Source organism: Betta splendens, chromosome 1 (assembly GCF_900634795.4).
Source record: "Betta splendens chromosome 1, fBetSpl5.4, whole genome shotgun sequence".
In the NCBI taxonomy this organism is placed as follows: domain Eukaryota; kingdom Metazoa; phylum Chordata; class Actinopteri; order Anabantiformes; family Osphronemidae; genus Betta; species Betta splendens.
In genome coordinates this window covers 5,316,454-5,344,309 of record NC_040881.3, presented here as the reverse complement: position 1 = coordinate 5,344,309, position 27,856 = coordinate 5,316,454, and the positions used below count along the sequence as shown (strand labels likewise).

Here is a 27,856-nt window from a genome sequence, read left to right as displayed (position 1 = left end):
TGGCTCATTTTATACCTGATTAACTGCATTTCATTTAAATGAAATACTCGAGCTGAGAAATGTAGTAATTAATGTAGGTTAATTGGAAAGAGGACATCATCATGATAAGAAAACACCAAGAATCTGCATCTATAGAACATGAGGCTCTGTTTCTGGGACAAGGCCACTTCCTATACTGTCTATACATTACATCATCATTGCTTACTAGTATCTGTGGAGTCCAGAGTTAATGTGACTTGCCTGCAGTCCACTACTCACAAAAAAAAGAAATTCATCTCCTCACATCCCAATAGCTATTAAATATAGCTGATGATGATTTGTAAAACATTGCAAGATGTTTTTCTTTACATCTAAAAATGTATTGTTCAGTGTTATGTATGAAAGTGTCCTGAAAACCCAGTCAGTCCATCCTGTACGAGAGGATTACACATTTGCATCATAAGAGCTCAGTTTAACTATGGTTTACAGTCCGTTTTAATAGGAATCAGCAAATACCCAGCGCTCCGGCTGTGAGTGACTGAGCTGTCAGCGCATACACCAATGTCCTACTTTTTCAACCGCTCCCTCTTAATGGATCTTTAGACGAGCTATCGAATCAAACCAAAGCAGATTAGCCTGCTCCTCCACTCCCACCAAACCCAATCCATCCATCATCCATCACAGCCACCCAAAACATTGCCACTGTGACACTGTGATATGTCAACTTCTCCTAATCCCGCGCCCCTCGCTGCTGATTAACACTCACATTTCCAACGTACGCTGATGGGAGATGCTGAAATGGCTCCAGCACATAGGGAGGTCAACCATATAATCTGTCCTGCTCAAATCTCTCCAGTGCCAGTGGTGTGGACCAATGTGTTTGTGATGGGGGGGAGCAGCGAAAATGAGGCTCTTCGCTTCATTCTTACATTCCAATATAAAATTTCAAGATCATGATCATTTCATGTATTCATGAAGATGCAGCATTCCACACTCGCACTCTAGTCTGCCCTTACCTAAAATGGCCACAGAAGACAGTTTACCGATATGGTCGATGCAGGTGTAAATAAGATGGTTAGTAAAGGTGCTTTTCACTTCACTGTCATTTTTACAGGAAAACTTCACAAATTTTCAATGATGGTTGCCCGAAAAAAAAACTCGGTAGTGTTTAAGATGAAGGGACACTCATATTCCTCTATATTTTTTATGCAGAGAAATTATCATTTATTCCTCTGCAAAAGTCCCCTGAGACATCTCAGGGGATTGATTGCCATGTGTTCACAAACTACAACTAGTGCTTCCTGGTTTTTGCTGTACCTGCCCGAGCAATGGTCGGAATGCATTCTGGGTGTTGTAGGATATAACCATCTTCAGCCACAACACAAATTACTTCTGGGTTTTGTTCCACTGTTTTTTCTGGACACAGACCATCAATGTTTGCATTTTTTGATAATGTAAAATATTTTAAACACAACATGATTTTCAGCAGTGAAGTATCACTTTAATTATTACTGCAAGTATTTGATGCAACTAACACAATCAACTAAAGCAAATTACTGAGATGAAAAACAGGGCTTGGCTACAGAAACATGAACACACTTATCGTTAAATAATATTCATATATTTAGAGAGGTGTAATTCATTTCAAAATGTAAAAATAAACGCCACCCGCTCTGGATACTACTTCCAAAACAGAACACACACACACAACAAATGACTCCTGTTTATTCTGTGAGAAACCTTCACAGCCTACCTACATCCTGCCCAGCGCATGAAGCTGCCACTCTACATTTGTCATTGCAAAGGTGGAAGGTAGAGTGGTGACAATTATGTGTTCAGTGGCTGTGGAAAACAGTGGTTTAACCTTTTTTTAAACTTCATGGAAAGTTTAACAAGTTCTTCCAAACCCACTTCATGAATCCTCTTGTTGCATTTAACGGCACAGCCAGCAGAGATGTAAACAGGCTGATGACTATTCAACTGTGGCTGCGAACAAATCTTGGATTGCTAATTACTGCTAAATAAATTTGTTTAAATGAGGAGACTGATCATCTGACGCTTCCTTGTGTTTCAACACAAAGGATGAGGCCGCGATAAGGGGTGTAGAGAGGTATTTTAATAGCCCGACTAAGAATATCTTCAGACGCGCAACGCTGACGAGTGACACAACGGCTGGCACACTACATCTAACATGATAAAGTCTGGGAAGTAGTGAATAAAAAAAAGGAAAGGTACAAATAACATTCAATATTAGACAAGACTACAATTGACCTACATTACATGAAAATGGTTTCACGCTGCCTCCTTACTACCAGTTAGTGCTTAGTCTCGTGTGCAACATGCTGTTGAAACAGAAACGCATCCACTTGCGTGACGCTTTGAACAAACAGGAGAAGCGGCCTTTAACCCGTGTTTTTAATGTGAGTCAAACACGCGGTGGGCGAGCGCCACAAAGCGTAACCTGTGCACCAGGCGGGTTTAACGGCGCTGTTGTTTATTGCACAGTGGAGCTGAAGGCGAAGGGTGGATGCCGTTATCAGCAGAAGGAAAGGGCTCGTCAGGAAATGGTCCCCATTAGACACAGACTACCCAGAACAACTTGGACTCAACTCATCTGCTTCTGGAATGGGATGTTCAGAATTATAGCTGTAATCATGTTGGGCTTATTGACAGCATGGCTTTCTGCAGGACAAAATCTTTATGTGGCCTCTGAGTGGAATTGGCTTTTCAGTATTAACAAATTCCCTTCTGTGGGGAAACTGTCAGAGTCCAGGCGCTGAAAGATGTGATTGTTAAATAAACAAAGAGTTTCGCTGTCTGATACGGTAATGCCTCTGTTTGAGTTTTCATAGGAGCAAAGCTGACTCTGATGCAACGTGTTAAAAATAGCAGGCAAATCAGGAAAAGATAAACATTAGTGAATAACTTGAGCTGAGCTGAAGGAACGTAGAAACGAGATTTCCTACCGGATTGAGAACACTGATGTCATCCACACATTTGCATCCGTTACCCAGACAAAAGAAACAGCTCTACTGCCTCATACCTGACGAATAAATAGGAAATGTTTCTGATCTTACTGATCTTTAACAGGAGCCCTTACCACTAGAACAATTCAGTAAACCAGTATCGTGCTGATCTGTTGAATGTGTTGTATACTTGTGTAGACTGGATGTCCTGTATGTATTTGTTAGACTTATTTAAGCAGTTATGGAGTCAATAAACAGATCCTAAAACAAAAAAAGTATTGATTTAACATCTCAGCTCATTTACTTGGGAGTAACTCAGACTGGAGAATGAGGAAACTGCAGCGTATACCAGCACGCTTTCCACTCTTACCAGCTTCCTGTGGTTTGTACAGTTCATAACTGTGTCACAGCCACTTCCTGCCTGTCCGAAAGCTCTGCTAAACAAAAGACCACCGAGAGCAACACACCAATATAATAAGTCACAGCAAATCAGTTTGTGGGACAACAAATTATTTCCTACTGACCAAAATAGTATTCAGCGTGTGTAGCACTAGTAGTATTGATTTACAGCTAGTGTCTGATGGTTTTCATGCAATACCACAACCATATAGTGCATCAGTGCTACTCAGCTCTTTCCTAAACATTAACACATGCATATGAGATTCCTCGGGTTAATACAAGCCCATGCATCAAAGAAGTCAAACCTGTTTTAAAAAAAAAAAGTTGCAACACACAGTTGTAGACACAGCCCTGGACGTTGGAGGTGGATGCCCAAAGCAACTTGATGATTTGGGCATAATTCAAAGAAACGTCTGTGATGTAAGATGTACCCGCATGAACACGCTTGACCTTTTAACATTTCCGTTCTGAGGTTTCTGAGCAGGTTCTGTCTGCCTAATGCCCTCACACGCAGTTTATGGCATCTTCATTCTTTTGACATCTCCAAAGGCAATGTGCAACAGCTTTAAGAAAGAGTTCAGAGCCTTGGTTTTTGTACAATAACAAAGTAAAAGCCTGTTATTAGACAACAAAAAGGCACAAAGATGAGCGTTAGGTTGAAGGAATCATTGAATATGGTTAAATAAATAAAAACAACAGTTGTTATGAAACTGTCTGAAACCACTGCGTTCGATGCTGCTTTGTTTTTCCGTAAACTATAAATGCATCAGAAGCTAAACAGTCCATGTGTGTTTATCATCAAATATACTGAAAGTTGTCTACACTCCAACCAGCCAAAACCCGTGTGTGTTTGAGGTTGATGATTAAAATACTGACAAAACGTCACTGTGGAAGTCTGAGGTTTGATTCAAAGATAGCAGACAGTGACTTCCTTCTGTAAGATCATGCAGCAGATAAGATCAAACAGTCTATAACACCAAGAGGCTGCAAGAATAAAACTACAACTAAAATTTATACTACTTTAACAAATAGTTAACAGATGCAAAGTAAATTCTAATCATTATCATCCATGTAATAAAGTGGATGTGTACGTAAAATGCTGCAGTGGCAGAAAAAATACTATTTGGCTGTAGTCAGGAGTTTAATACTTAATACTAGATGTTAATCTTTCTTCCTTTCTCAGCAAGAGGAAAAGGCTGTGCTGCTTTTCAAGGAACTCTAGGAACTCCCACAATCCGATCTGCTATCAGGGTGTGGACCGCACAGCCTTAAACACGCTCTTCTACTGATCCAAGTACATTAATTAAGGCTACCCACACTCCCCAAATGTTCCCCTTCTATCTGATAAAGCACACACTACTACTGGCTAACATTTAATTCCAGCGCAGAGTAAAACAACATTAGTCTTTGGGACTATTCTTTTCAACTTTTTCTCTTTTCAATTTCCTAATTTAACAGTCGGCTGAAGCCAACTGCAAAAACAACACGCTTAAACATAAGTTAATCCTTGGGCTCACTAATCTTCCAGGTTCACCACAATTGTAATACAATTCTATATAGTTCTACACATTTACTGTACTATGAAACCCTAATGTGTTGTAAACAAGCAAACATCAGGAAATTATTCTCTTGACCATGATTGTTGGTTGTTGTTGTTTATTTAAACAAAAACAACAGAAGTCAATTTTTTGATTTGTACAAATTATTCCAGATTCAACATTAGCTTTCCGATTGTCTATATACAAGGTTCTTACATTGAATAAACACTTTGCAAAACACCTTCCACAGCGGTTTTAAAGAGCCTGATTAGTGTAACCTAGAAAAATAACTAATAGAACTGACAGGTCATAATTATGGCTGTGGTTTACTCACACACTGTTCCCTAAATGTAAGTAAAGTAAAGTAATGATGAGTAAATCTAGCACTGATTAGCGGCCGCCATTGCAGCACATCAAAGCTAGCAGTGAGCAAAGTGTTTCCTGTTGTGGTTTGGAAGCCACTGACAACGTGCCTCTTAGCAGCTAGTGATACTGGTGCAAGGAACAGATTCAGAAAAAAGGGAAAGAAAGTAGACTCCACTCTTTAACATGCAATATTGATGTTGCATGTTTGCATGTTAAACAGTGTTATTTAAAAACTGACTACAACACAAGTTGGAGAGGTTTAGCTCAAAATATGAATGTCTGGTCAAATGGTGCAGCTGTTTAGTGCTACACATTTATGTATGCAGTCCATAATTAATCAGGCCCTGGCAGCACATGAGTGGCTGATGCAGAGTGTAAAAGCAGGCCGCGAGTGGAGGAACCATCAGGGCGTAGGGAGGCAGGTTCGGCCAAAGGCCGCTCCTCCCTGCTCCGCTGACTGAAAGGTCAGCGCAGATTTAAAAGTGCAGCGAACATGCAGGTTTTAAAGTTATGCATGTACAAGGATTTCTCTGCCTCACTGCCCCCGAGACCTGGGCCAAATAAGAAGCTGAAGACAGATGGATGATGATTTCAATTCATTTAAATGAAATAGACTGTTGTGGGTTTGTAAGATAACATAAATGAGCAATACTAGATTTGTATTGGTCATTCAGACCGTAGTCACATCTGAGCCTACATAACTTCCTGTCAACAGCACTCCGCTTTACCAGTTTTATCACAGTAAACAATAAATTGTGGAAAGCAGATAATTACTTAAGTAGACTAGAAATCATAAAACCAGGAGCACGGTGGGCCATGAATCCAGCAGATATTACTAAACAAAACAAGAAAAGGGTATTGGCATTTAGGATCATCAAACTTGTTAGAAGTTTCATCCTTTCATTGAGCTTAAGGCCTCGACATGCTCCTCGTACAAAAGGAGCTGTATTTAAATTGTGTTTTATTATTCATACTTTTCTCAGCAGCTATCACTCAAACCTGGCAACGAGAGAACAGCATTAGCATAAGATTACACACTCGTCCGTGAAGAGCAGATACTGAGCCATAAGAATAGAACTGCAGGAACTTCAACATTTTCAGTTCATTGATAAATGAACCAATGGATCTAATATCTAGAGAATGAACATACATAAATAGAAAATGGATCAGTTATCAAAACAATGCAGGTCAACAAAGCGTGATCACAATGATGAATGTAAACGGTGAGTTGTAGATTGTGGAATTACAATCTGTCTTTAAGTTGCTCAGGATCGAATCAAATCAATATTTAACCAGCATTGGGAAATGCTCTCAGGGGGACGAAGGGGGTAAGAACAGACCCTCACATGACGCTTTATTTTGAAAGTGATTTCAAGGGCAGTTTTGATTTCCCTTTCGGCCACTCTGACTGGAATAAGAAGCTAGGAGATGGATGAGTGAATGAAAATGAAAAGAGGGATTGTGCAAAGCTCCCAAACATACGTATGTATGTGTGTTTATGTATATAAAGCCGAAGGTGCATGTAAGAAAAAGAAGAACACTGTTGTTACACCTACAAACTACATTTAAGACATGACCACGGTGGACAGCAGGTGAAAAAGTCCAAATGTAAAAGTACAAAAGTACATCAACACACTGATACAATGTCAGTTCAACCAATCAATCAATAATACCTGTAGGTATTTTCCCAGGTGTACTGTGTAGTGCTGCTACTCACTGACCCCGTCACAGACTTCAGCTGGAGTTTAATCATTAGGTTGTTAGCCTACAGGAGTGTCCCCCAGTGACCTTCAACATCAGAGGTATTGGATAAGATGCCACTGAGAGTAAGCTGGCAGTGTTTATAGGAGACACAATAAGGAGACATGCAGGCCAAAACTATATAACACCTGAGTCACTGCAAGTGCAGATTAACAGAAAGAGGATCTGGTTAATCGGTGACTGAGCAGTCAATAATTTAACTACGCTGAAAAGGCTGCTCAAAGAATTATGGCTGGTTTTGTTCACGAAGACACCAGGATGCAACTCTAAGACACGATGTTGATATGGCAGTAGGTTTAAACAAATAGCAAATAGTGCTCATGTTTAAACACAGTCTACAAATGAGCACACGCACAAAATATTCAAGCAGATTAACCACTAGAATCATGTTCATTGGGGTGAAAAGTGAAGCCAACTAATTATCCTGTGCTGCGACAGTCAGCACAGATCAACCCAGTCGCCTGAATGTCTTGTTATAACCAGGAGGAATAAAACCTCGAGGAGGTCAAGCAGTAAATTTCCATATGGAACTAATCTTAAAAAAAAAAAACAAAAAAAAAACAAAACAAAAAACAAGCCGTGCTGTGGTTTTTAATCAGGTAGGTTTTTTAAAGGCTGTAAAGCAACACAATACAATTTGTGAAGCTTCTGTTGTTTAACAGTGTGTGACGCGATATAATATAATAATATTACGCTTTAATCTCTAATTTGCCATGCGTATCTGTCATAATACCGGTGAGTCCTGAGGCTCAGGCTGTATGTTAGCAGAGGTGATGATGAATGGTGGCTGCACTATCTGATCTGCTCCTGGGCTGAATGATGACACACGGGGACGGACGGTGACCAACCCGACGCCGACGCCCCAGCTGTGGCCGTCAGCTGGCTGGTTTAACCCGCGTCCTCACCCTGAGCACGCTCCCTGTGCTGAGTTCAGTGATTTAACAACTGACTAACCGGTGCGCCGGCCAAATAAAGACCTGTTCTGTTTATGGAAATTAAAAAGGTTGCATATGGAGCATGAAACGCAGTGAAAGCAGAGGGTAAACAAACCCGTCATGCTCATTTAGGCAACAGCCCCGCAAGTGCTGCAAAGTGAATTCTGTGCTGGAAGAGGTAAAAGGTGTGACAGTGGATTTGGGGAGATGGATAGCAGAGCAGCAGATCCAGTTTCATTCATGTGTCAGATTAGAGGGCTCTTTGTTACGGACAGAGAGGGCAACGCATGCCTGGAGAGAGGACAAGGACCACGCTCACTCCCCTGGCTTTTGTGCTCGACTGAAGGGGGAGTGTGTGTCTGTTGCATTCCAGCCTGTAACATAACATAGTCACATCAGCAGGGCTGGGCAAAATAAAGCAGGCCGCCTGCCAACGCGAGCCTCACGGTCATAATCGCACTGTTATTGCTGCGGTTACTGATTGGATAGGGCCACATTTAAATCTCTGATGAAGAGGTTGTATTAAAGCTTATCTGATACCTCGGGGTTTCAAGTTATCTCTCCATCTAAAGTAACAGCAGACATCCTCGGTTCCTACAGAGCACAGACAGAAATAGCCTTTGTCTGATGATATGTGCTGTATTACCAGTTACAATGCACAGCTACTGCGAGTACATTTCCTAATAAAATCACAAAGTAGACTATTTAAAGAAACACGAGGAGGATACAGTTTAGAATAATTAATTTTACTTATGACAGCCTCTTTCAAAAGGAGGGTCCCCTGTGTGAGTAGAACAGATGATAAAGTCAGAAGCAACACACCATCAAACACACTGTGGCACCTTAAAGGAGTATTTAAAACAAAAAAAAACTGACAAAGATGACTACAGAAAGCGTGAAATGCAGAACAAAACAAGGCGTCTACTTTTCCTGCAGCTCCCTCTCTTACAGGCTTCTGCTTCAAATGCAGTCCAGGAACATGAAGAGGTAGATTTCACATCTATAGTGGAGATTCAAAGTCTGTTTTCGCTAAAAAGCTTTAAACATGACATTATTCTTAACCTTTATAGCTTTCTATGAACTGATACTCAAACCAGCAGCTTTTGCTTATCAAACATTCCTCTGAAACAGCACTGGTGCAAAGACTTATGAATTTTTAATCACCGATCTTAAATATGAGCATCGTGGCAGATAAATATTAAAACGCAATGCTGTATGATTACAGAAACTAGTACTACCTTATTGAAACACCACCTAATAACTAAGGTTCCAGTTGACACCACAATCTCACCCATCTACCCTATCACCAACCAGAGGAGCCATTCAGGAGTTTACATTAACCAATGTTTCACAGACTCCTGACAGCATCATTGTGTGTCAGCAGGTCTTAAATGTGCAGAGAGCCTTTGCACAAACACTCACTTTCAGTGTAGTGTGGCTAACTGTGCATCAGCGTGGCCTGACGTGAAGCGACACCGGGCCTCGGCTCCTCGCAGCCTCAGTCAGCCAGCCGAAGAAAACCAAGACAACGCCGCTTCCAGGAAACCCGTGGGCAGACGCCCGCACGCAGCCACGTTACGCCAGCTGCCTCACGAGGCGAAGTAAACCAAAGTCAAACGTTTACACGGCAAGGCCACAGGCCGCAAAGGGTTAATTCATCAGGGACCACTGGACTAGTTCTTCAGGCTACGTTTGGGTCGTTAGACCTGTTCACCGGTTCCTCAATGTGGTCGAAGCATCATTCACTGCGGTAGAAGCCGATACCCAGGGTTTTATCTGAACCAGTACGGTTTCAGGGGTTTTTCAGTGCAACCAACAACAATGGCTGTGCTGGTAAAAGCACAGGTGTTTCCAGTTCCTCTGCTTGATTACACCAGCACTGACACCGGCAGTGGGTAGAGAGAGCTCCATCTCCCCACACGCTGCCTGCTCTACAGCAACCATGGCAAATTTGCTGAAGGAGGTTGTGTGTAAGCCTGGTGTTTATTGGAGTCAGTCACTGGAAACAATGTCTGATACCCTGTCTTATGCCTGATTTAAGGGCAGCAAGAAACGCTTAATAATAGAATATATGCTGTTCATTATATCTGGTGTGGACCTTATTCTAGATATTACAAATATGAGCCATTATATTTACTTTTATCTGACACATAGAGCAACTTGTGCCCAGCTATTGTGGATCACATGTTAGAACCGGGGGGGAAGAGTGTAAAGCACAGTTTGCAGCTTAAAAGATGGTCCCTTTGCCCAGACAGGAATGCATTATTCTTGCCAATTCAGCAGCTTCCTGACTTCAGGCAAAAACAAATGAAAAACAAAAAACACAGGGAACATAATGATCCGTTTCTCCCCTCGATAAGCAAATGCTAGTGTTTAACAGAAAACCATGGGTCACGAGTCGTCACAGCCATTGTTCTATGCAGCATCTTTTTTTAAATAACACCAGCTAAAAACAATTTAGGAGAAGACTGTTCTACAATAAGCAATCAAATTACTGCCGCAAATGAAGAAAAGAGGCCGTCAACAACTTGAAACCGTGAATGAAGGTTATCTGTGAAAGAATGACCAGAGCTGCACTCTGATACGTCTCCCAAACCACATGCCAGACTATCTCTACATATTGTCCATGTATACTAATTCCTCTTATCATACTAAATACATGTTGTCAACTGATTAAACACTTTCGCTTATGGGATAAAAAAACACAAAAACACACACACACACACACACACACACACACACACACACACACACACACACACACACACACACACACACACACACACACACACACACACACACACACACACACACACACACACACACACACACACACACACACACACACACACACACACACACAGTCTTTGATATTTACCTCACATTCACTGTCTTTAAAGCTACTGCCCCCATTTGAAACCTCTTGAATTGTATTAAAACACTGACCTCTTGGCACTGTAATAAAGGCAACAACAACAAACTTAACCACAATCATGTTAACACAAAATTTCAAACGTTGACTTAATTACAGAATACGTCAACTGACAGAGAATGAATCACTAATTCTTACACAAAGATTTGCTGATTGCAGCTTCAAGTGTGAACAATTGCTGCTGATATTTTATTCACCCCAAAGGTTCTTTCACAGCCAAAGAAGGGGGCATTAAGTAGCTTTGGTTAATACCGCAAAGTCTTGAGCTGTTTCAATTGCTTGCTCTACCGACCCTAACTCAGACTTTGCTTAGTTAGATGATGTGCCACTGCTTCACAACGTGCCGAGTCTCTACTACTAATGCAACTGTGGGGGATGGAGTTGACTTCATGACTACAGCCACGGAGCAGAAACGGCTCCATTGTGTTGCCACAGTGACGAAGCAGTTCTGCAGGTTCCACCTTCACCTCTCCCCTTTCCTGTACCAGCCACACTGAGCGACTCTAACTCCTGTTAGACTTCCTCCCCATCGGCAGCTTCATTCATTCACACGTAGGCGCTGCAGAACCCTGGCAGAACTGCAGACGACACGACGGGATGGGTACGGTACCTCAGAGTGGCCAAGAGGACACACACACACACACACACACACACACACACACACACACACACACACACACTAACTCTGATACTACTCATGTCTAATTCAAATTAAAAAAAAGTAAAAAAAAAGAACAAGGAAAAACACAACAAAGACGTCAAAGAAGCCCGACAGGAAATGGAGCAAGAGCAGTTTTTACACTGAAACTCTGAGGAACTGAGTCACAGAACAACTGAACACACTGTGCAGGATAAAACCAGAGACTGGACCGTCCACGTTTTCCTGCGCAAACGTGAACGTCGTCACTTTTCCAAGTCTGCCCTGACTGCCACCCGCGGCCTATCCTGAGCTCCTAATCAGCTTACCAGGTTGAACAGCGTCTCCACAATGTCTCGGTTGGAAACTTCCCCAACTTCCACCAGGCCGGCGAGCACGGCGAATTTCATCCTTATGCCCCTGACGGGAACCGCCGGGTTCGGCGCCACGGGGCTCGGTCTCCCGTCCGCGTCGTCCGCGGACGGCGCGGCGCCCGGCGGCTCCTCGCTAGCCATGGCTAAGGAAGCGAGGACGGGACAGGTGGCGTTCACAGGTAAGGCACCTGTTCACCTCCCCGACGGTGACAGCGCGGACGGTGTCGGAGGAGGGAGGGGGGGGTCTATGTCCTCTTCTGCTGAGTTGTTGACAGTCCGCAGGCGCACAATGCGAACGTTTCCCTCCCCATCCAAAGCTAGTTGGACGAATGAAGCCCGAAAGTGGGCGCCCCCCGCAAACCCCCGCGAAGTGGAGTCGCGAGCGGCTGGCAGAGTGGACGCGTCCCCGCGTCGCTCCACAGTGAACTACTCCGCTCCCGCTCCGTAACTTGATAGCACACGGGTGGATTAAAGCCGCCGGGAGCCGAGGAGGAGTGTGTGTGCGCGCGCGCCGCAGGTAGCGAGGGGGCACGCGGGTGGAGCGGAGCTCGCGCCCGGCCCGCGCCTTCCTGCGCTCGGTCGAGAGGCTGCGAGGACTCCGTGTCAGCTCCGCGCTGGAAGTTGCTATTGTCGCCGAGTGCTCACAGTTGACAGACAGCAGCCCAAAGTCACTAACTGCCAGGAGGCGAAGTCCGAGCGCGGCTCCAGGAGGAGCCGATGAACCGCAGCCGTCCGCCCGGGCCAGACCCGTAAAGTCCACGCGCGGAGCGTGTAGATGTCAGCGTTAACTCCGCTGCGCTGCTGCCTCTTCCTGCTTTGCCCCGGTAGCTTCAGCTCGTCAGCGCCATGACAGTGCAGCCCTTGAGTGGGTTTGCGCATGCGCAGTGAGGAGCCGGGGCTATTCATCTCGGCGGCAGGTGAGCGGCTCAGGTGGCTTTTATCTGCGACTCAGTCAATTCATTATAATAATCCCAAATTAGATTTGCTTACTTTGATTAAATTACTCACCCTATTCTAGTTTGGTTTAGTTTAATTGCAAACATTATAGAAGTGGTTATTTTTTGTTAGTACTTATCCAATCTGTTTGACCTTAAATGTTTTCCATACATTCATAAGGAGCATGTAAAACACCTGGACTAGACTTGTTATGTAGTTATATTACCAACAGCATAAAGTTTGGTGGTGTTATACACTGTTGTTTTAGCCATTATACCTAAAATAAACAGTCTATATCGTACTTAAATAGAGAAGCGTTTTTTTACTTGTAGTAACATACCTATAGGCAAGTACTGTACCTCTGGGTTTGTTTACTCCTTAAACAAGTCATTTCTCCTATTTTCTCCTCCATTCAGTGGGAAACAGGTTCACTGGACACACACACGGCAAGTGTAAACATACACATAATGGCTAAATATGAACACTGAACCCTATTATGCTGTGTTTCAGATCACAGTTTGTAATGCAGTGTAGGCAGATTATTCAAATTATGAGCAACTAATACAAAATGAAGGAGAATTTTATTCCATGATATCTATCTAAGTGTGGTGTACCCATTGTCAGAGTTGAGAAACATGTTAAAATATATGTTTTATCTACAGTAAAAATAAGATTCGCCTACTGTAACCGATTTTTAAAAACACTACAAAAAAAATAAATGCCTTTTAGCACCATACAATGAGTGAATGCAAGAAAACTAGTCTGACCCTGCAGAATGTAATTTAATGTGGGCAAACACTATACAAAAAACATAGAGTGGGAGTTTAATACACGTATACCTTGTTTTCCACCAGCACACGGGCCCAGTGACTGATATCCAAATCCCATGGCAATGAATAGCAAACAATAAAGCAACGTGATAGCTGTGCCTGACTTTCCTTTTCAAACCATTACTAATAACCTGTCGCATGTGAGATGTTTACATAGCTAAATATGACATGAGGATGCATTGTGTATGCACTGCATAAAAGGAAAACCCACAGATCTATGAAGTGATAACACTTCATTTGAACCCATAGTGCCCATATTTTAAAGTCCTGTCCCATCTCTGCTTTTAGTGATGTCATGGTTGCTCTTCAACACGGCTAATTAGCTACGAGTGCTGTTGCCACAGGAGCAGCTGGCGTCACTGTTACCCCTGACCTCCCAGTGAATTGGTGAAGCCGAGTCCTCGGGGACTCTGAGCGTCATGGAAGCCAGCAGCACCACCCATGAGACACAAGCTTGTTCTCTGATGCCATGACCTGAAATCCACAGCCATGTTCACTTCAGCACAGACATTTACTTCCTTATATAAAGCTCTGAAAAGCTTTTACTGACCTTTGCATTTAACATGAGTCATATCTTATTATTACAAACTCTACAGTGATAATGAGAGTTGAGTTTTTCTGTAATATGCGTATCTGCTGGCATTTTTTAAATTAAATTATATTATATGAAAAGAAGATGGTCAATCTGCACAAAAAGTAACTTAATAAAAGTTCATTTAAGGAGTGAAGGAGTGTTTGCCCAAAACTATATTCTATGAATGTGGCTAATATGTAAAGGGCATATAATGAAGAGGAATCAATAGTATAATGGACATTACATGTAGTTTACATCTTTCTTTACATCTAGTTTTGACCTTTTTATTAATTTAATAATTTTTTGATTTTTTAATTTTTTTTTAATTTTTATTAATATTAAAATAGACTTAAGTAAAACTAATTCCCTTTAATCAGTAAAGTAATTTTATTTGTTAAAAGCTGAATATTATCACTGAAAACAATATCATCACCTTCTTGTCCCAACCTGCTTTAGCTTTGGCTAGGTGTACCTAATAAACCGCCAACTGGGTGTATTTAATCAACAGACCAAATTCTTTTCTCTTTTGAAATAACAGTGCAGACAATTAGCAGTTAAACATGGCTGTGTGACACGTAGGGCAGGTTGACCCTGTTCAGTGATCAGGTTTGTCCCATTTTTAATCTAAGTATCATCATATCACAGTTACCAGGCTGTTTAGTTTACAATAAACATTAGGGTGGGTGGGTGGGTGAGTAAGTGATAACTTTCAGCATCTTATTTTAGTTATTATTGATTGGAATAAATAACTGATTCAAATTAATTTATAGAAATAAAAAATAATATAAAATATCTTATTATTTGCTTTTAAATGTTAAAACGAGTGAACGTTTTATACTGAGGGAATATTTACAGCACAGTACCACATGGTGCCCATATTTTTACATTTTACTTTTTACCAGCAGAGAGCGCAACGCGAAGCTTCGAGGACTCGCGAGACAGGACAGGTCTCACGGTTTTGGTTTGCGTCTTTTATTCTCGCGGTATTTCCTATTTCCTCCTCTTTCACTCCCTGTAGCCAACATGGCAGTCGGCAAGAATAAGAGGCTGACCAAAGGCGGCAAGAAAGGTGCCAAAAAGAAGCTGTAAGTACAAAATTCACACATGATAACATAGGACAAACGTTGCCTTTCTCATTAGTGCGTCTTCAGCGTAAGAAATGTGGAGGATGAAGCCGATTCGTATTAGATGTTACAGGATCAGTGCTAGCCTCGTCACCGCCGGCCTCTTAAGTATCCGATTAGCGTTGGCTAAAGATATTACCAAGAGACTTTTAGCTCATCGATATTGTGCAACTTAATTGTTTGGTCATGTCCTAGCAAAATAACTGGGCTTTTACAATAATACGGAGTTAACGTAGTCCTTCATAATGTACGCTAACGTGCTCGCCCGTTAGCAGACTGCAGCTATCAGACCTCGTCTCACCCACTTATTTTAGAAGACTATGTTTTTTGTATGTACTATGTGTGTATGTGTAACGTACTTTGACTCTGTGTCGTATCTTTGTACTATCTGCAGCGTGGACCCGTTCTCCAAGAAGGACTGGTACGATGTTAAGGCACCAGCTATGTTCAACATCCGCAACATCGGCAAGACCTTGGTCACCAGGACTCAGGGAACCAGTACGTTAGCACAGTGCTAATGCTAACGTTTACCTAGATGCCAAAATGACCTATTGTGCTCTATAACGATCTATTACCTCATTATCTGGATGTAAAAATGATTAATTTGAGTAGTAGATATACTTGGTTTCTAACTAGTATTTCTCATCAAACCAGAAATCGCCTCTGATGGTCTTAAGGGACGTGTGTTCGAGGTGAGTCTTGCTGACCTGCAGAATGATGAGGTGGCCTTCCGTAAGTTCAAGCTCATCACCGAGGATGTTCAGGGCAAGAACTGCCTCACCAACTTCCACGGCATGGATCTGACCCGTGACAAGATGTGTTCCATGGTCAAGAAGTGGCAGGTAATTGACAGTTTTTCAGTAGTATTGAAAAGCCTAAATGGTACTGTAGTTCTCAAGTGAGGTGAAATAACTACACATTGATTTTGTATTTATTTATTGTATTTACTAATGCAGGGGTGTCAAACTCAAACCAGTCCATTGCTGGTTTTCCAACTCTCCCTTTACCAGAGTCTGCTTATTACCTAGATCAGGTAGCCAACTGACACACCTGTTCATGGTAATCAGCAGGAGAGTTAGGAAAGACAGCGGGGGACCACAGTTTGACACCCCTGGACTAATGGTTTGTTGCTGTCCTGGCAAAAAGGCCATCAGTGTTTTTTGAAAAAAGTTCTTTTGCTGTTTGGAACTTGATGAAATTACTGATTCTTTATCTTTGCAGTTTTTGTTTAATTGAATAACTTTAATGTGGTTGAATAGTTTTGACTACACAGCTTCAAATTTGATATTGGACACATGGTTATGTTCTATAAAAGCAAATAAATGTAATGATTCTGCTTTCAAAAAACAATTGCATCTAACTAGCTGTCTTATTCATAAATGGGAATATGTAAGCAAAGTGCATCTAGCTGTCGTCTGGTGCAAGACAGAGTGAGTGAGGTGTTGTAATTTACTCAAAGCAGTCACGATGAAATTGAGACGATTGGGATGATCAAATTTGACCATTTGGATTGATAGATCTCTCTTTTCTGCAGACCATGATCGAAGCCCATGTTGATGTGAAGACCACCGATGGGTACCTTCTGCGACTGTTTTGCGTGGGTTTCACAAAGAAACGCACCAACCAGATCAGGAAGACCTCATATGCTCAGCACCAGCAGGTTCGTCAGATCCGCAAGAAGATGATGGAGATCATGACACGTGAAGTTCAAACCAATGATCTTAAGGAAGTTGTCAACAAACTGTAAGTTGTGCAGTTCAATTTCCCTTACGACCTTAAATTGACTTGTAATAGATTTAGCAGTTATCCACTGCATTAATGTTCTTGTTGCATTCCAGGATCCCTGACAGTGTTGGTAAAGACATTGAAAAGGCCTGCCAGTCCATCTACCCTCTACATGACGTGTACGTCCGCAAGGTCAAGATGCTTAAAAAACCCAAGTTTGAGTGTAAGTAGACCAGCTGTTATTTTGACTGTGGTTTTTAATATTAAACGTTAATGTTTTTACCTGTAGGAACACATTTTTTGCTTGATTAGTCTTTTTTCATCACTTGATGTTACCTTGTATAAAATAAAAACTGCTGTAGGTGTTTTTTTTCCCCGCTTAAGGAGTTTGTGTGTTTTGTAATAAGGCTGAGAGGTGGTCTGCCCAAGTTCATCTTTGTCTTTTGTTGCAGTGGGCAAGCTGATGGAGCTCCATGGAGAGGGTGGTTCCAGCACTACTGCAAAGTCTTCTGGAGATGACACTGGGGCCAAGGTGGAGAGGCCTGACGGCTATGAGCCCCCAATCCAGGAGTCAGTCTAAAAACAGCCTGATGAATTTAATAAAAAATGTAAATTACCAGTGGTCTGTACTGTTTTTTTTTTTTTTTCCACCTTCACCTTCTCTAGATTTTAAATCACTTTATAAAGACTTGCGGAGTGTATGCTACTAATATAAGTAATAGATGTTCCATGTGCCGTGTTTAGGCAATGGAGCTGTTGCTACAAGTGCCTGCAAAATTGTACAGTAGGAAAGCAGAAGGGTCAATCCAAGTTCTGGATTGGTTATTCAAATTCAGCTAAGTTTGACAACTGCTTTGTTTTAATTACACACAATTTATTGGGCCGGCACCTCAAGTTGGAACCATGTGTACCAGTACATCAAAAAGGCTGTAAGGTTAATAAAGACAAACTTGAATATGTTGCAAACATACAGTGAAACACTCAAATCTATCCAGTTTCTAAAACCGAATTCAGTGAACTTGCATCATTAGTCAGCTGTAATATTTATAACGATAAATTATTCAGTAAACACTTGGAATTTCTTGATGCAGAAGAAGCAAGATTTTCCATTTGAGATTAAATGCTGCCTTCCAGTAAGACTAAAGTTCATTTTGGGCTTCTAATAAATGCATCTCTATCAGATCTTGTTTCAGTTCGGCTCTTTCAGCGGTGTCCTTTGTTCCAGTGAAGGCCACCTGTCAGTTCAGTACTTGTACATAGTTTTTGGGGACCAGGGCTCGTCTGCCCCTCAGTTCACCCAAGAACCATTCTCCGTCAATCGACTCCAAATTGGTTATAACATCCCCCACCTGTGACAGAAAGGCGAACATTGTCATTTAATTAATCTACAGTAATACATGTTTCGAATTACATTTTATTTGACGGGAAGCCAAACATCTAAATACTACCTGCAGTGAGAGCTCCTCCTGACAGTTTGAATTGAAGTCATACAGCGCCCTGGCTCTCACACCACCAGCAGGTTTGCTCTGCTGGTTATTGGATGACCGCTGATCTGCTGATGGAGGAAAAGCAGAAATGGAGAGCTCATGAATAGTTTTTAAAGCTTTCTTACTTATTTGAGACACATGTCAGAACCACATAAGGAGGGGTTCTTCACACCTGGGGCATCCTCGACATATAACCTGGGGAACACGCCTGCTCTGCCGTTGAGCCTGCCGTAGCTCCAATCTGAGTCCACCTGCTGGATGAGCAGGATGTAGTCGCCCTGCTGAAAGGACAGGTCTTCGGGTGACTTCCCAGCATAATCGTAGAGAGCCACCACCCAGTTCCCACTGGACTGAGATGCCTACAGAGTGAGCAGGACAACAGAAAGGTTGTTACACAGTGTCCGACTGTAGAGCGTGTATAAACGTGTGCATGTACATTACCCCAGCAGGACGTGCACTCGGTGAAGCAACCATTCCTGTTAGGAAAAATCATAAGGAGGAGGTGTGCTGTAAATGAATAGCTAATAATTGCTTTCTTAATGTGAGACCATTTGTGAACAGCCCTTTAATGAAACAAAAACAAGGCACAGATTCCTGACGTGCCACTGATGTAAACGTCAGCTGGGAGTAAAAAGGGTACTGGCTCTTCACTAACGGCCTCGCTGTCACAAGAGGCGACATGGTGATGTTGCATAAGCGAGGTCAGTTACGGTAACTTGCTCTTGAGGGGTCACATAAGCCCAAAATGAATAAATGACTGATCATACCAGGCGGTTCCCTCCGCGGGGGCAGGGTCGGCTGTTGGCTGGGAGCTGGAGGCAGGTCCTCGATGACTTCCACGAAGTTGAGAGGGAAGATTCCGGTTAGGACACCCAGCTTCCCTCGAGCCCAGTCGTCCCCGACGTACTCCTTCAGCTGGATCACATCCCCCTCAGAGAACGACAGCTCATCACTGTGCTCCCCCTCAAAGTCGAACCTGGCCACACAGCGCGGACCGCTGCACAGGACGCAGGAGCTCCAGCGTTAGGAAGCTGAAGGTTCATTTATTTAACATTTCATAATCTAACATGTTACCTGATTGTTGTTGATGGTGGTTTTGGCTTCCTTCTAGGTGGAGATTTTGGTGAATCCGACTATAATATAATATATTATAGTGAAATCTGTCCCTCATCAAAACAACGTGAGTGACTTCCAACAGCTAAACTTACCAGTGGTTTGACGTAGTTGATGGGGAAGAAACCAGTAGATCCCCTACAAGTGCCTTTGTACCACTCCTCGTTCACCTGCTCCACCATGGTCACGACGTCGCCTTCTCTCAGCTCCAGCTCTCCTGATCCCTCTGGGTGAGGAGAGTTCACATTCAAATGAACCGCACAGGCACACAAAGCTCCCAGCAGTGAATCAGTAACGATTAATCGAACCGGCGTGTCACCTGGTATGAAGTTGTACAGGACCTGCACCCTTTGCCCATAATCATCTGAGCTGGAAGCCTCATGACTGAACCCCTGTGGCGAGAAAGAGACTGTTAATGCACGTGTCACAGCTCACTGGTCACCAAACCACACAGGCATCAAGGTGTCAGCCATACCTGTGATGAGGCGACGTCTGCACCGAGAGGTGTAACGACCTTAATGCAAGACTTGTGGACGCTGCCTTTGACGTCTCCCGCTTGACACTCAAAAGTATTTTGGTCAATCTCATCTAGCAGCAGAAGGACTTCGTTTTTCTGTTGACAGGGTAACGGGGGATTAAATGCAGTCATGGGACTGACAACTGAAAAGGTGCTGTCTTGTGTTGTGTCACCTCAAATGACAACTCCCCTGGGACTCTAGCAGTGTAGTCAAAGCCTGCAATCCCATGAGGAAGTTCAAGCTGTCGGAGGAAAGCCAGAATGCTCAGAAAGTGGGAGAGGGAAGGAAATCACAGCACTGAGGCAGCTTGTAATGGGATCTCTCTGTCTCACGGTGTATTTGTTGTAGAGATAGTGGCCTGGCCTGGGCCTTGGAGGCACGAGAAGCCCTCTCCTCGGGGGCACCTGTCGCTCAGGTTTGGGGGAAGTCTCCCACGGTGTTGACAAAGAGCGACCTGTGACCTGAAGGCTCGGCGGGGGAGGCCTTCCTGGGCCTGATTTGGCAGGTGATGGGCGAGGCGGCAGAGTTTTGGTCCTCCTGAAGTAAAGCACAGCATCACCATCTGGTTAAATGAAAAAAAATGACTAATTTGAAATGTAAGATTGTTTTTGCGTTTACTTCCTGACTTACCGCGGCGGTAGCGACGGCGCTGGGTTGGACTGGAACGGGTCCTACAGACGATTGTGCAGTGGTCAGACAGTGCAACGGTTTGAAGCAGTGGAAAGCAGAGAAACCAGGAAACATCCCATAACATTTAGCCAGAGCTAGCTCCAGCTCAACAGTGGGAAATGTGCTCACAGGGGCACAATCAACTCTTTGTTTGTGGAAGGCAGAGGAAATAAAGCAGGTGAGCAGCATAGGTGGGGTGTTCTGGGTTTCAAATGTACAGTGTCATAGTTTATAGGTCTGCAAACTCAAGGCAAAGACTTTTAATGAAAACGCAGGCAGTTATAACATTGTCGGATGCGAAGCCTACCTGGAAGGGGAGGGAGGGGACTGGCCTCTGGCTCAGGGAGCTTACAGCGCTCTGACTGGGAAGAGGTGGGGGATTGTCCACGAAGTTGTCTGCCACTGGGAAGAGATGCGTCATTACCTTCGCTTACTGAAAACAGAGGCTAGACCACGTTAGAACAGGCGGGGTTTAGACTGTCCAGGCAGATGGCCGCCATTTTTCTCAGTCAGTTGTTGTTTTAGACCTTTTGATACTAAATATATGAATTGTGTTGACTTAAACCAATAGACTCACGTGAGCCCACTTTGCTGGGGACCCTGATGGTTGTCGGCCTCCTTGGAATGCTTTGTCTGCTGGTAGAGCCTCCAACGTTGTCTGCGCTCCACTGGGGCTTCACTGGGAAACTGTCTGAACAGAGACAAGGTTGTGTACAAGCATTTAATACGATTACTGCTCAAGATATACATTAACAATGCATTCAACCGTTGGTAACACCAACAACTGCATACCCTACTTTTCTAGCTTAGCAAGGAAACAAGCTAGCTTTGCTGGAGAGTCTTATACTGTGCTAGGCTACGCTAAGCTAACTGCCTCCTGGTACTGAAAGGCACACTTCACACTTTAGAGTTTGAAAATAAATAATAAAAAGGGATAAACTAATGTATAGACTTAGTTAGCCATGAACATTTGATCTCACACCTTTAAAACACCTGTGACATACCTGAGAGACTGTTGATGTATGTGTTCTCTTCGAACAAAGAAGCCGAGTTATGGTTGTTAATGTTAAGGTTGGGCTTCAGAGGTTCCTTAAAAGGCTTCACTGGAGGTGTCGGAGGAACCGCGGAGGCTCCTGCTTCAAAGAAGCTATTGGCCTTGGACAGCGCGGGGGTAGAGGGCTTTTCTGTGCCGGCTGCCTTGCTTTGTAAAAGCTCCTCCAGCTCGTCTTTTATAGGCGCCCCCCAAGGTTTTGGAGGGAAGCTGAGGCCTGGGGTCCGATGAGGCCGGGGGTCCGACGTCGACATTTGTAGGGCGTCTGCGTTGGATGCCTTTTGACTGAACCCATCGACGAGGCTGTCAGCCTGAGGTCTGAAAGCCACGGGGGGTTTCGCTGCAATGGGTGGTCTGATGGACGGCTTCCTAGCTGGAAGCTGTGGTTTGGCTGCTTCAGCAGCATTTCCATCTTCGGGGCTCGTCTGGCTCTCGAAGGCCTGGATCCTGGCCCAGATGTTGCGTTGACTTTGGTTGTCGCTCATGTCTCCAACAGCATCTTCACCTCCAGGTTGGTTAACGGTGTCACACCTCCCTTCACACTCGTCTCTGGCACTGAAAACCTCCAACAGCTCCTTTAAATACTCATTTGTGGAGACGTTCTGTGAACCTGAATGAATGTGGGGACTATTGTCACTGAGTTTGACCAAAATTGGATCTTCTTCTTCTTCTTCTTTAACTGCCTGCTTTCGGGATTTTATGCGTGGAAGTGGAACCGGCCGTTGACTGGGTTCTGCGTCTGAAGATGAGGCAGCAGAAAGGTTCTCTGTAGGACGATCCCAGTGTACAGTGACTGATCTGATGAACGCTTCAGGTCGACTGAGTCGCTTCACATCTGGCTTAGAGTCGTTCTGGTCCTTGGTGGATGCTGAGCTCTGGACTGAATTATTTCCAGCAGTTTCTTTGTCCAGTGGTTTTGGTGGTGATGGCCTTGGTGGTTTTTGTGGCTTCTTCACTGCAAACAAGCAAATAAAAAAAAGCAAACACATGAGGCTGAAACCTGCACTCTAGAAAAGACGCTTTCAGACCATCACCGCTTCCCGTGTTCCTCACCAGCAGGTGGTTTCTTAGGCAGCTGTGGGGCAGCAGTGCATTGTGGGACCGCCCTGGTAGGATCTGTCTGTGTGGCGCTTGTGGCGGTGCAGGTGAACCGGCGGGGGGCTGCGGTGGGCCGGACGCCCTTCTCCTCGTGAGTCTTCTCTAGAATCACCTGGTTGTAGGACGGCGGGCGCTGAGAGAGGCGCTCACACGCATTACTTACTGATACATTAGGTTCAGAGCATTGGAATAGAAGGGAGGCGGAAGACTACCTGCGAGACAGCGTGGATGCCTGCAGGCCAGTGTGACCGGGAAGCTGAAACCCCAGAGGTTTCTGGGAACCAGCTGTTGTTGGCCAGAGGCTCTGCTGAGACGATGGTGATCTCTGGTCGCCTGGAAAATAAACCATTGGAAGAAACCATAGTGTATTTTCTTTTTGCTGTAGGAACACACTGGCCTCACATCTATACATTAATATTTTAGTTAACATCAATGAGAATAATGAAAACAAGCAGAAATGTATGGATGTTGTGTTACATTACCTTCTGTCTCTGCAGTGATCACCCTGAGAATTAGTTCGTGCTAAAGAGAGGAAAACGGTGATTTAAGTCTTTTAGTGTCATCAGAAGCTCAAATAGGGAATAAATGTCAATGAGAGACACTGGTTATTGAACTCACTTCGTTTGATAGCAGCTCGTATAGAGGACAGAGGTCCTTGACTGGAGAAGAGCACAACAATCTTTATTGCTTTTTACATTTATCAGTGAACACAAGAGCAGGTTCACACTTCTGTTGGGGACTTTGGCAAGAATTCAGTTTATGAGGATAAAATACAGAACAGGAAAAAAAACACATGTTAAATAAATGAAATGTGTTATGTTAATTATAGATAATATTGGCACTATTTTATGTCACAGAGTAAACATTGTGTTTTGGTGTTAGGACTAAATATTGGAGGAAGTGAGAACATCACTGCTTTCTATATGACACCTTCTGAAAGCACAACCACACACTTTTAGCTCCCTTTCATATCATCGGGTGTGGCTCCAGTCTAGTCCTTCATTCCTTTAACATTCCTTTTGTTTTTCTTTCTTCTTTTAAAGTGCACCGATCGTATGAATGTGCCACAGTGAAATGTCCTGTCAGAGGAGGCAGCTTGTTGACCTCCTGACTGCATTGTCTGGTCCATTCACAACATTGCCATCAGCAGACGCAGCCGTTAAAGGGACAGTGCCCTGTTTTCAGCTGCAGACTTAGCTTCCGGTCGTCAGTGACTAAAACGTGTACTGAAAGTGTGGTGACGTACCAGGAATGGAGCCGCTCAGCCTTGGCTCCGTCAGGGTGATCTGTAGAGGAGCGCAGACAGGTGCAGCTTCGTTAATACCATTAGATTTACATGATAGGAGCAGAAGGAGCACACGCCATAGGTCTGGTTTTGTCTCCTTCCTGGAAACTACACTGGAAAAAATTACTACTTTTTTTATGCAGGCAAATACCACACACATCTGAAAGTAAAATACTTGCAACCAAAACTTCTGTGTAACTTTATACTAAGTTTATTTTAAAAAGTACCATAATTATGGGGTGTGTATACATATAGTAAATAATATAAACAGCTGATTGAGAAGATGAAACACAAAGTCAGACCCTTAAAACAAACCCACTGTGTGTAACTTCAGAGTGAATTAGCCATGAGAAGTACAATGAAAGTAGTACTAGTAGTAGTAGAACAGAAGAGACACAAAGCAAACATAATACTTTGCCACCATTTGCTGCTACTGCATATCCTGCTGCAGCGAGCATGTGGTTCAGACGTCCAGTTTGGGCTTTGGAATGTAACGTTTGAGTTCAAAGGGGACGATCAGAAGCTTCACTTTACGTCAGTGTTTCATTCTATTCTGTCATTCTACAGGAGACTGTACAAACAAGAAATACTGGAACCGAACCCCAAGGAGCAGGAATAGCAATTTCACCTTGATCAACCAGTTAGTCCAAAGTAAATGAGCTGGTATTTCTGAATGCAAGTGTAAAGAAGCAGCTATTGTGCAATCGTAGTTTGGGAAATGTTGAGAACAATGTTGATTGGATCTTATTGCTAATCAGTGGACAAACAACTGTAAAGAATAAAGACGAAGGGAATAAAGTATTCAACATTATAACCAAACCCTGATAAAAAAAAAGACCCAAAAAACACAAACACGGAGGTTTAGTCTGTCAGTCAATTTCCAGCTGAGCAAGTGCTAAAGAGTCCATTCATCCTTTAGCAGCCAGGCTAAAGCTAACAGGCAGGAGCAGGTGAGTGGGGAAATGAAAACACAGGCACCGGTGAAGTCTGCTCTGTCATTAGTGACCTCTGACCTGAGAGTCAGGGCCGCCTGTCACACCTGTTCCCTGTTAGCGCTGCTGGACATTAGGCTCGACTCCAACGGGTGAGGAAGGAGCCTGTGTGCATTGACCCAGTGGTGCTTTAACTGCTCTACTCTGCTGCTTTAAGTAAGTTGCTACCACTTCCTTGTACACGTGCAGCCTAGACTCTATGAAAGACCGGAGCTCTCTACGCGCCTCTGTCCCGCCGTGCTCCTACCTGTGGATGGGCTCAAGATAAAGAGGTCCAGGATCAGCTGGATGTGCCCGTAAAAAAACCCTCTTTCCTGGTCCTCGAAGGCGAGTGTGACGGCGAGCGTGGAAGTGGCAGCCACTCGCACAGAGGGCGGGTCCTGTCATACCTGTGCTCACCTGTGCTCACCTGGCCAATGTGATCCACTGGAATGTGGTCACTCAGGAAGTGGCAGTCTGCACCATCACGGCGTCTTCCTGTCAGCTACAAGTGTAAAGGCTTTAGTGGTACTTTTAGCTAATGTCGTATATTTTGTAGGGCTCAAGTTCGCCCTTTTCCCGGAAAATATTACATTAACCTGGCATTTCTCATATTTAGCTGATTTTAAGTTTAAACTCTTAAACTGGCTTATTGAGTTAACCCCACTGAACCCACCTCACATCTCCCAGAGCCCCAGAATCAGTCACAACAACAATTCAGTATAATGTTGAGTTGTGGGAAACATCAATGTTTCAAGACACATCTCTGCTATAAATGTATGACCTATGGGAAATAATCGTGAATGTTTAGCACAGTCCCAAACGACCAAGAGACATCGAACACAAAGACTAAATCCAATGCTACAAGACATGGAACATATTCATATTATAGACATTATAGACTTCCCACATCATGACCTGAAGGCAAACCTGCAGTTTGGGTCCATATCAGCTCGCCAACAGCTAAAAAAAGGCCTCAGACCCAGGAGGAAGACACAATAGTCATCAGGACCCCCCCCCACACACACACACACCACACACACACGACCTCACGCAGCTGCACTCTGTCTCCAACATTTGCTGACACAGCTCAGCAGCAGCAGTCACAGAGCAGGTGTGGTCACCACACGCCCCCACCGCACGGGTCAGCGTCACGCGCTGAATAACAGAAGAAGCAGAGAAACACACAATAGTGCGCCAAACGCCTGTGGTGTTAAGAGACGACTGGTCAAAGCCGGCACGAGAACGCAGAATAACGGGAGGTGAGCAGCTGATGTGGAGCTTCGGCCGGAGGGGATTGGACGGCGTCAGTGCAGATGAGTGGGTCACGGTAGAAACAGAGCGGGATCGGTCCATGGAACCGGCACCAGAGCAGAGGCAGCAGCCTGTTCAAGGCATTCCCATCCAGACTGACGCGGGTCCGGGTGGACGGAGGTCACAGCAACACCAAACAAGCAGCAAATAACAGAGGAAAGAGTCCTGAGGGGTTTCATGTTCCTCACCAAGTTCAACTCATTCATGCATTTCATCAAATATAAACAGGCTGATGAAAACTCTGCTGCCATGTAGAAAGAAGCCGCTGTCTAACGGTGCCTTAATCTACTGCTGCACGGCACCAGAAGCTGACTCTGGGTCAGCCAGGACGAACCTGTTGCCGGGCTCCCGTTCGGCGGCTCTGCGCGCTCCCGCTCGTCCTCGTCCACGCGTCGGGGTTCAGCCATCGGGGCTTCAAAACGAAATACGGACGAGAGGGTGCGATCCAATGTGTCACGAGGCGAAGGTGAACGAGACGCCGATTGCGCTCGCATCCGTCCAGCGACTCCATGAACCCTCGGGCGGTGTCCTGCCCACTGGAAAGTTCAGTGGACGCAGCTGCGCTTCTCCGTCCCGCGGAGGATGGAGGTGGTGCCGCTCAGCGGCCCGGACCCCAGCAGACACCGGAGCAGAGTTACGCTATTATATATGATAATGCATCGCTTTTTGGAGGAGTGGTACAGTTACATAAACATGAAAAATAAAGTCTACAGGTTCCTGTGTATAAAACATTACAGTACAGTACATCTACTCAAGTTTTCTGTTGTACTCAACTATTATTTTATTTTTATATAATGTTTTTTTTATCAAACAGCTTTGGTCATTTTATTATTTGGATCATAAAAACAAAATGTTAGTTTTTGTTATGTTGTTCTGATTTAGTAGTTAAACACAGGGTAGATCATTCAGGCTCTTTATGTGAGTTTGGGTTCATACCCTAAAATGCGTGTTGTTTAACTACTCTTCCACTAGATGTCGCTGTGCGCCTATTTTTGGGCAAAGTTTCAAGCCAAAGTTAAATTACTGTGCAAACACCGATCGCTGATCCCAGGCTTTAATTTGGACTATTCTATTACTTAACATAAGTTTCAATGTATTGCGTGTTCGTGTGTGGACCGCGCTGTCTTATATAATCAGGTCAAATGAACAGGGTCAGTCTGAGGTTAGAAAAGTAGTTCTGACTCAGATTACGGCGTCGAGCGAACTGAATCCCGTAGAATGTGTTTGGAAACATGAATGAATTTACCGGACTTATTATGAGTAATCGAACCTGC

General features: G+C 43.9%; 3 protein-coding genes and 1 long non-coding RNA gene across 15 annotated transcripts in view; 2 read left to right on the top strand and 2 right to left on the bottom strand.

Moving 5' to 3' along the window:
- The window catches only part of lrba (LPS responsive beige-like anchor protein), a 127,771-nt gene extending 115,008 nt beyond the window's left edge, over positions 1–12,763 (bottom strand). For 4 of the 11 annotated variants that reach the window (XM_055510013.1, XM_055510017.1, XM_029151219.3 and 1 more), the window contains exon 1: positions 11,843–12,761. In XM_055510013.1, coding sequence (XP_055365988.1) covers positions 11,843–12,028 — 186 coding nt within the window. In that variant the 5' untranslated portion in view covers positions 12,029–12,761. Of the gene's footprint in view, positions 1–11,842 lie in introns of all 11 variants that reach the window. The other 7 variants (XM_029151127.3, XM_055510010.1, XM_055510024.1 and 4 more) reach the window with 4 other exon arrangements.
- On the top strand, positions 12,665–13,749 carry LOC114855828 (uncharacterized). The gene is made up of 2 exons (XR_003785983.2): positions 12,665–12,804; positions 13,240–13,749. It is a non-coding gene; the product is annotated as an uncharacterized LOC114855828 (long non-coding RNA).
- A 1,404-nt stretch (positions 13,750–15,153) lies between these two features.
- On the top strand, positions 15,154–17,695 carry rps3a (ribosomal protein S3A). Its single transcript, XM_029149969.3, has 6 exons — positions 15,154–15,312; positions 15,746–15,849; positions 16,006–16,193; positions 16,886–17,094; positions 17,190–17,299; positions 17,529–17,695. The coding sequence occupies exons 1-6, from the start codon at positions 15,251–15,253 to the stop codon at positions 17,654–17,656; spliced, it is 801 nt and encodes a 266-aa protein (XP_029005802.1). The 5' UTR covers positions 15,154–15,250; the 3' UTR covers positions 17,657–17,695.
- A 234-nt stretch (positions 17,696–17,929) lies between these two features.
- sh3d19 (SH3 domain containing 19) lies at positions 17,930–27,074 on the bottom strand. Of its 2 annotated transcripts, none has more exons than XM_029149935.3 (21): positions 26,917–27,074; positions 24,259–24,298; positions 23,631–23,671; positions 23,495–23,534; positions 23,225–23,345; positions 22,968–23,145; positions 21,868–22,869; positions 21,441–21,554; positions 21,171–21,265; positions 20,825–20,865; positions 20,527–20,731; positions 20,367–20,435; positions 20,152–20,289; positions 19,996–20,068; positions 19,772–19,902; positions 19,638–19,696; positions 19,331–19,560; positions 19,005–19,039; positions 18,736–18,922; positions 18,525–18,628; positions 17,930–18,425 (listed from the first exon to the last, which is right to left on the bottom strand). In XM_029149935.3, exons 1-21 carry the CDS (start codon positions 26,987–26,989, stop codon positions 18,315–18,317), a joined length of 3,087 nt encoding a protein of 1,028 aa, XP_029005768.2. In that variant the 5' UTR covers positions 26,990–27,074; the 3' UTR covers positions 17,930–18,314. The 2 variants fall into 2 exon arrangements, with proteins under 2 accessions (XP_029005768.2, XP_029005759.2); XM_029149926.3 differs by having other exon boundaries at positions 18,525–18,631; positions 26,917–27,004.
- Between the last annotated feature and the right edge of the window lie 782 nt (positions 27,075–27,856).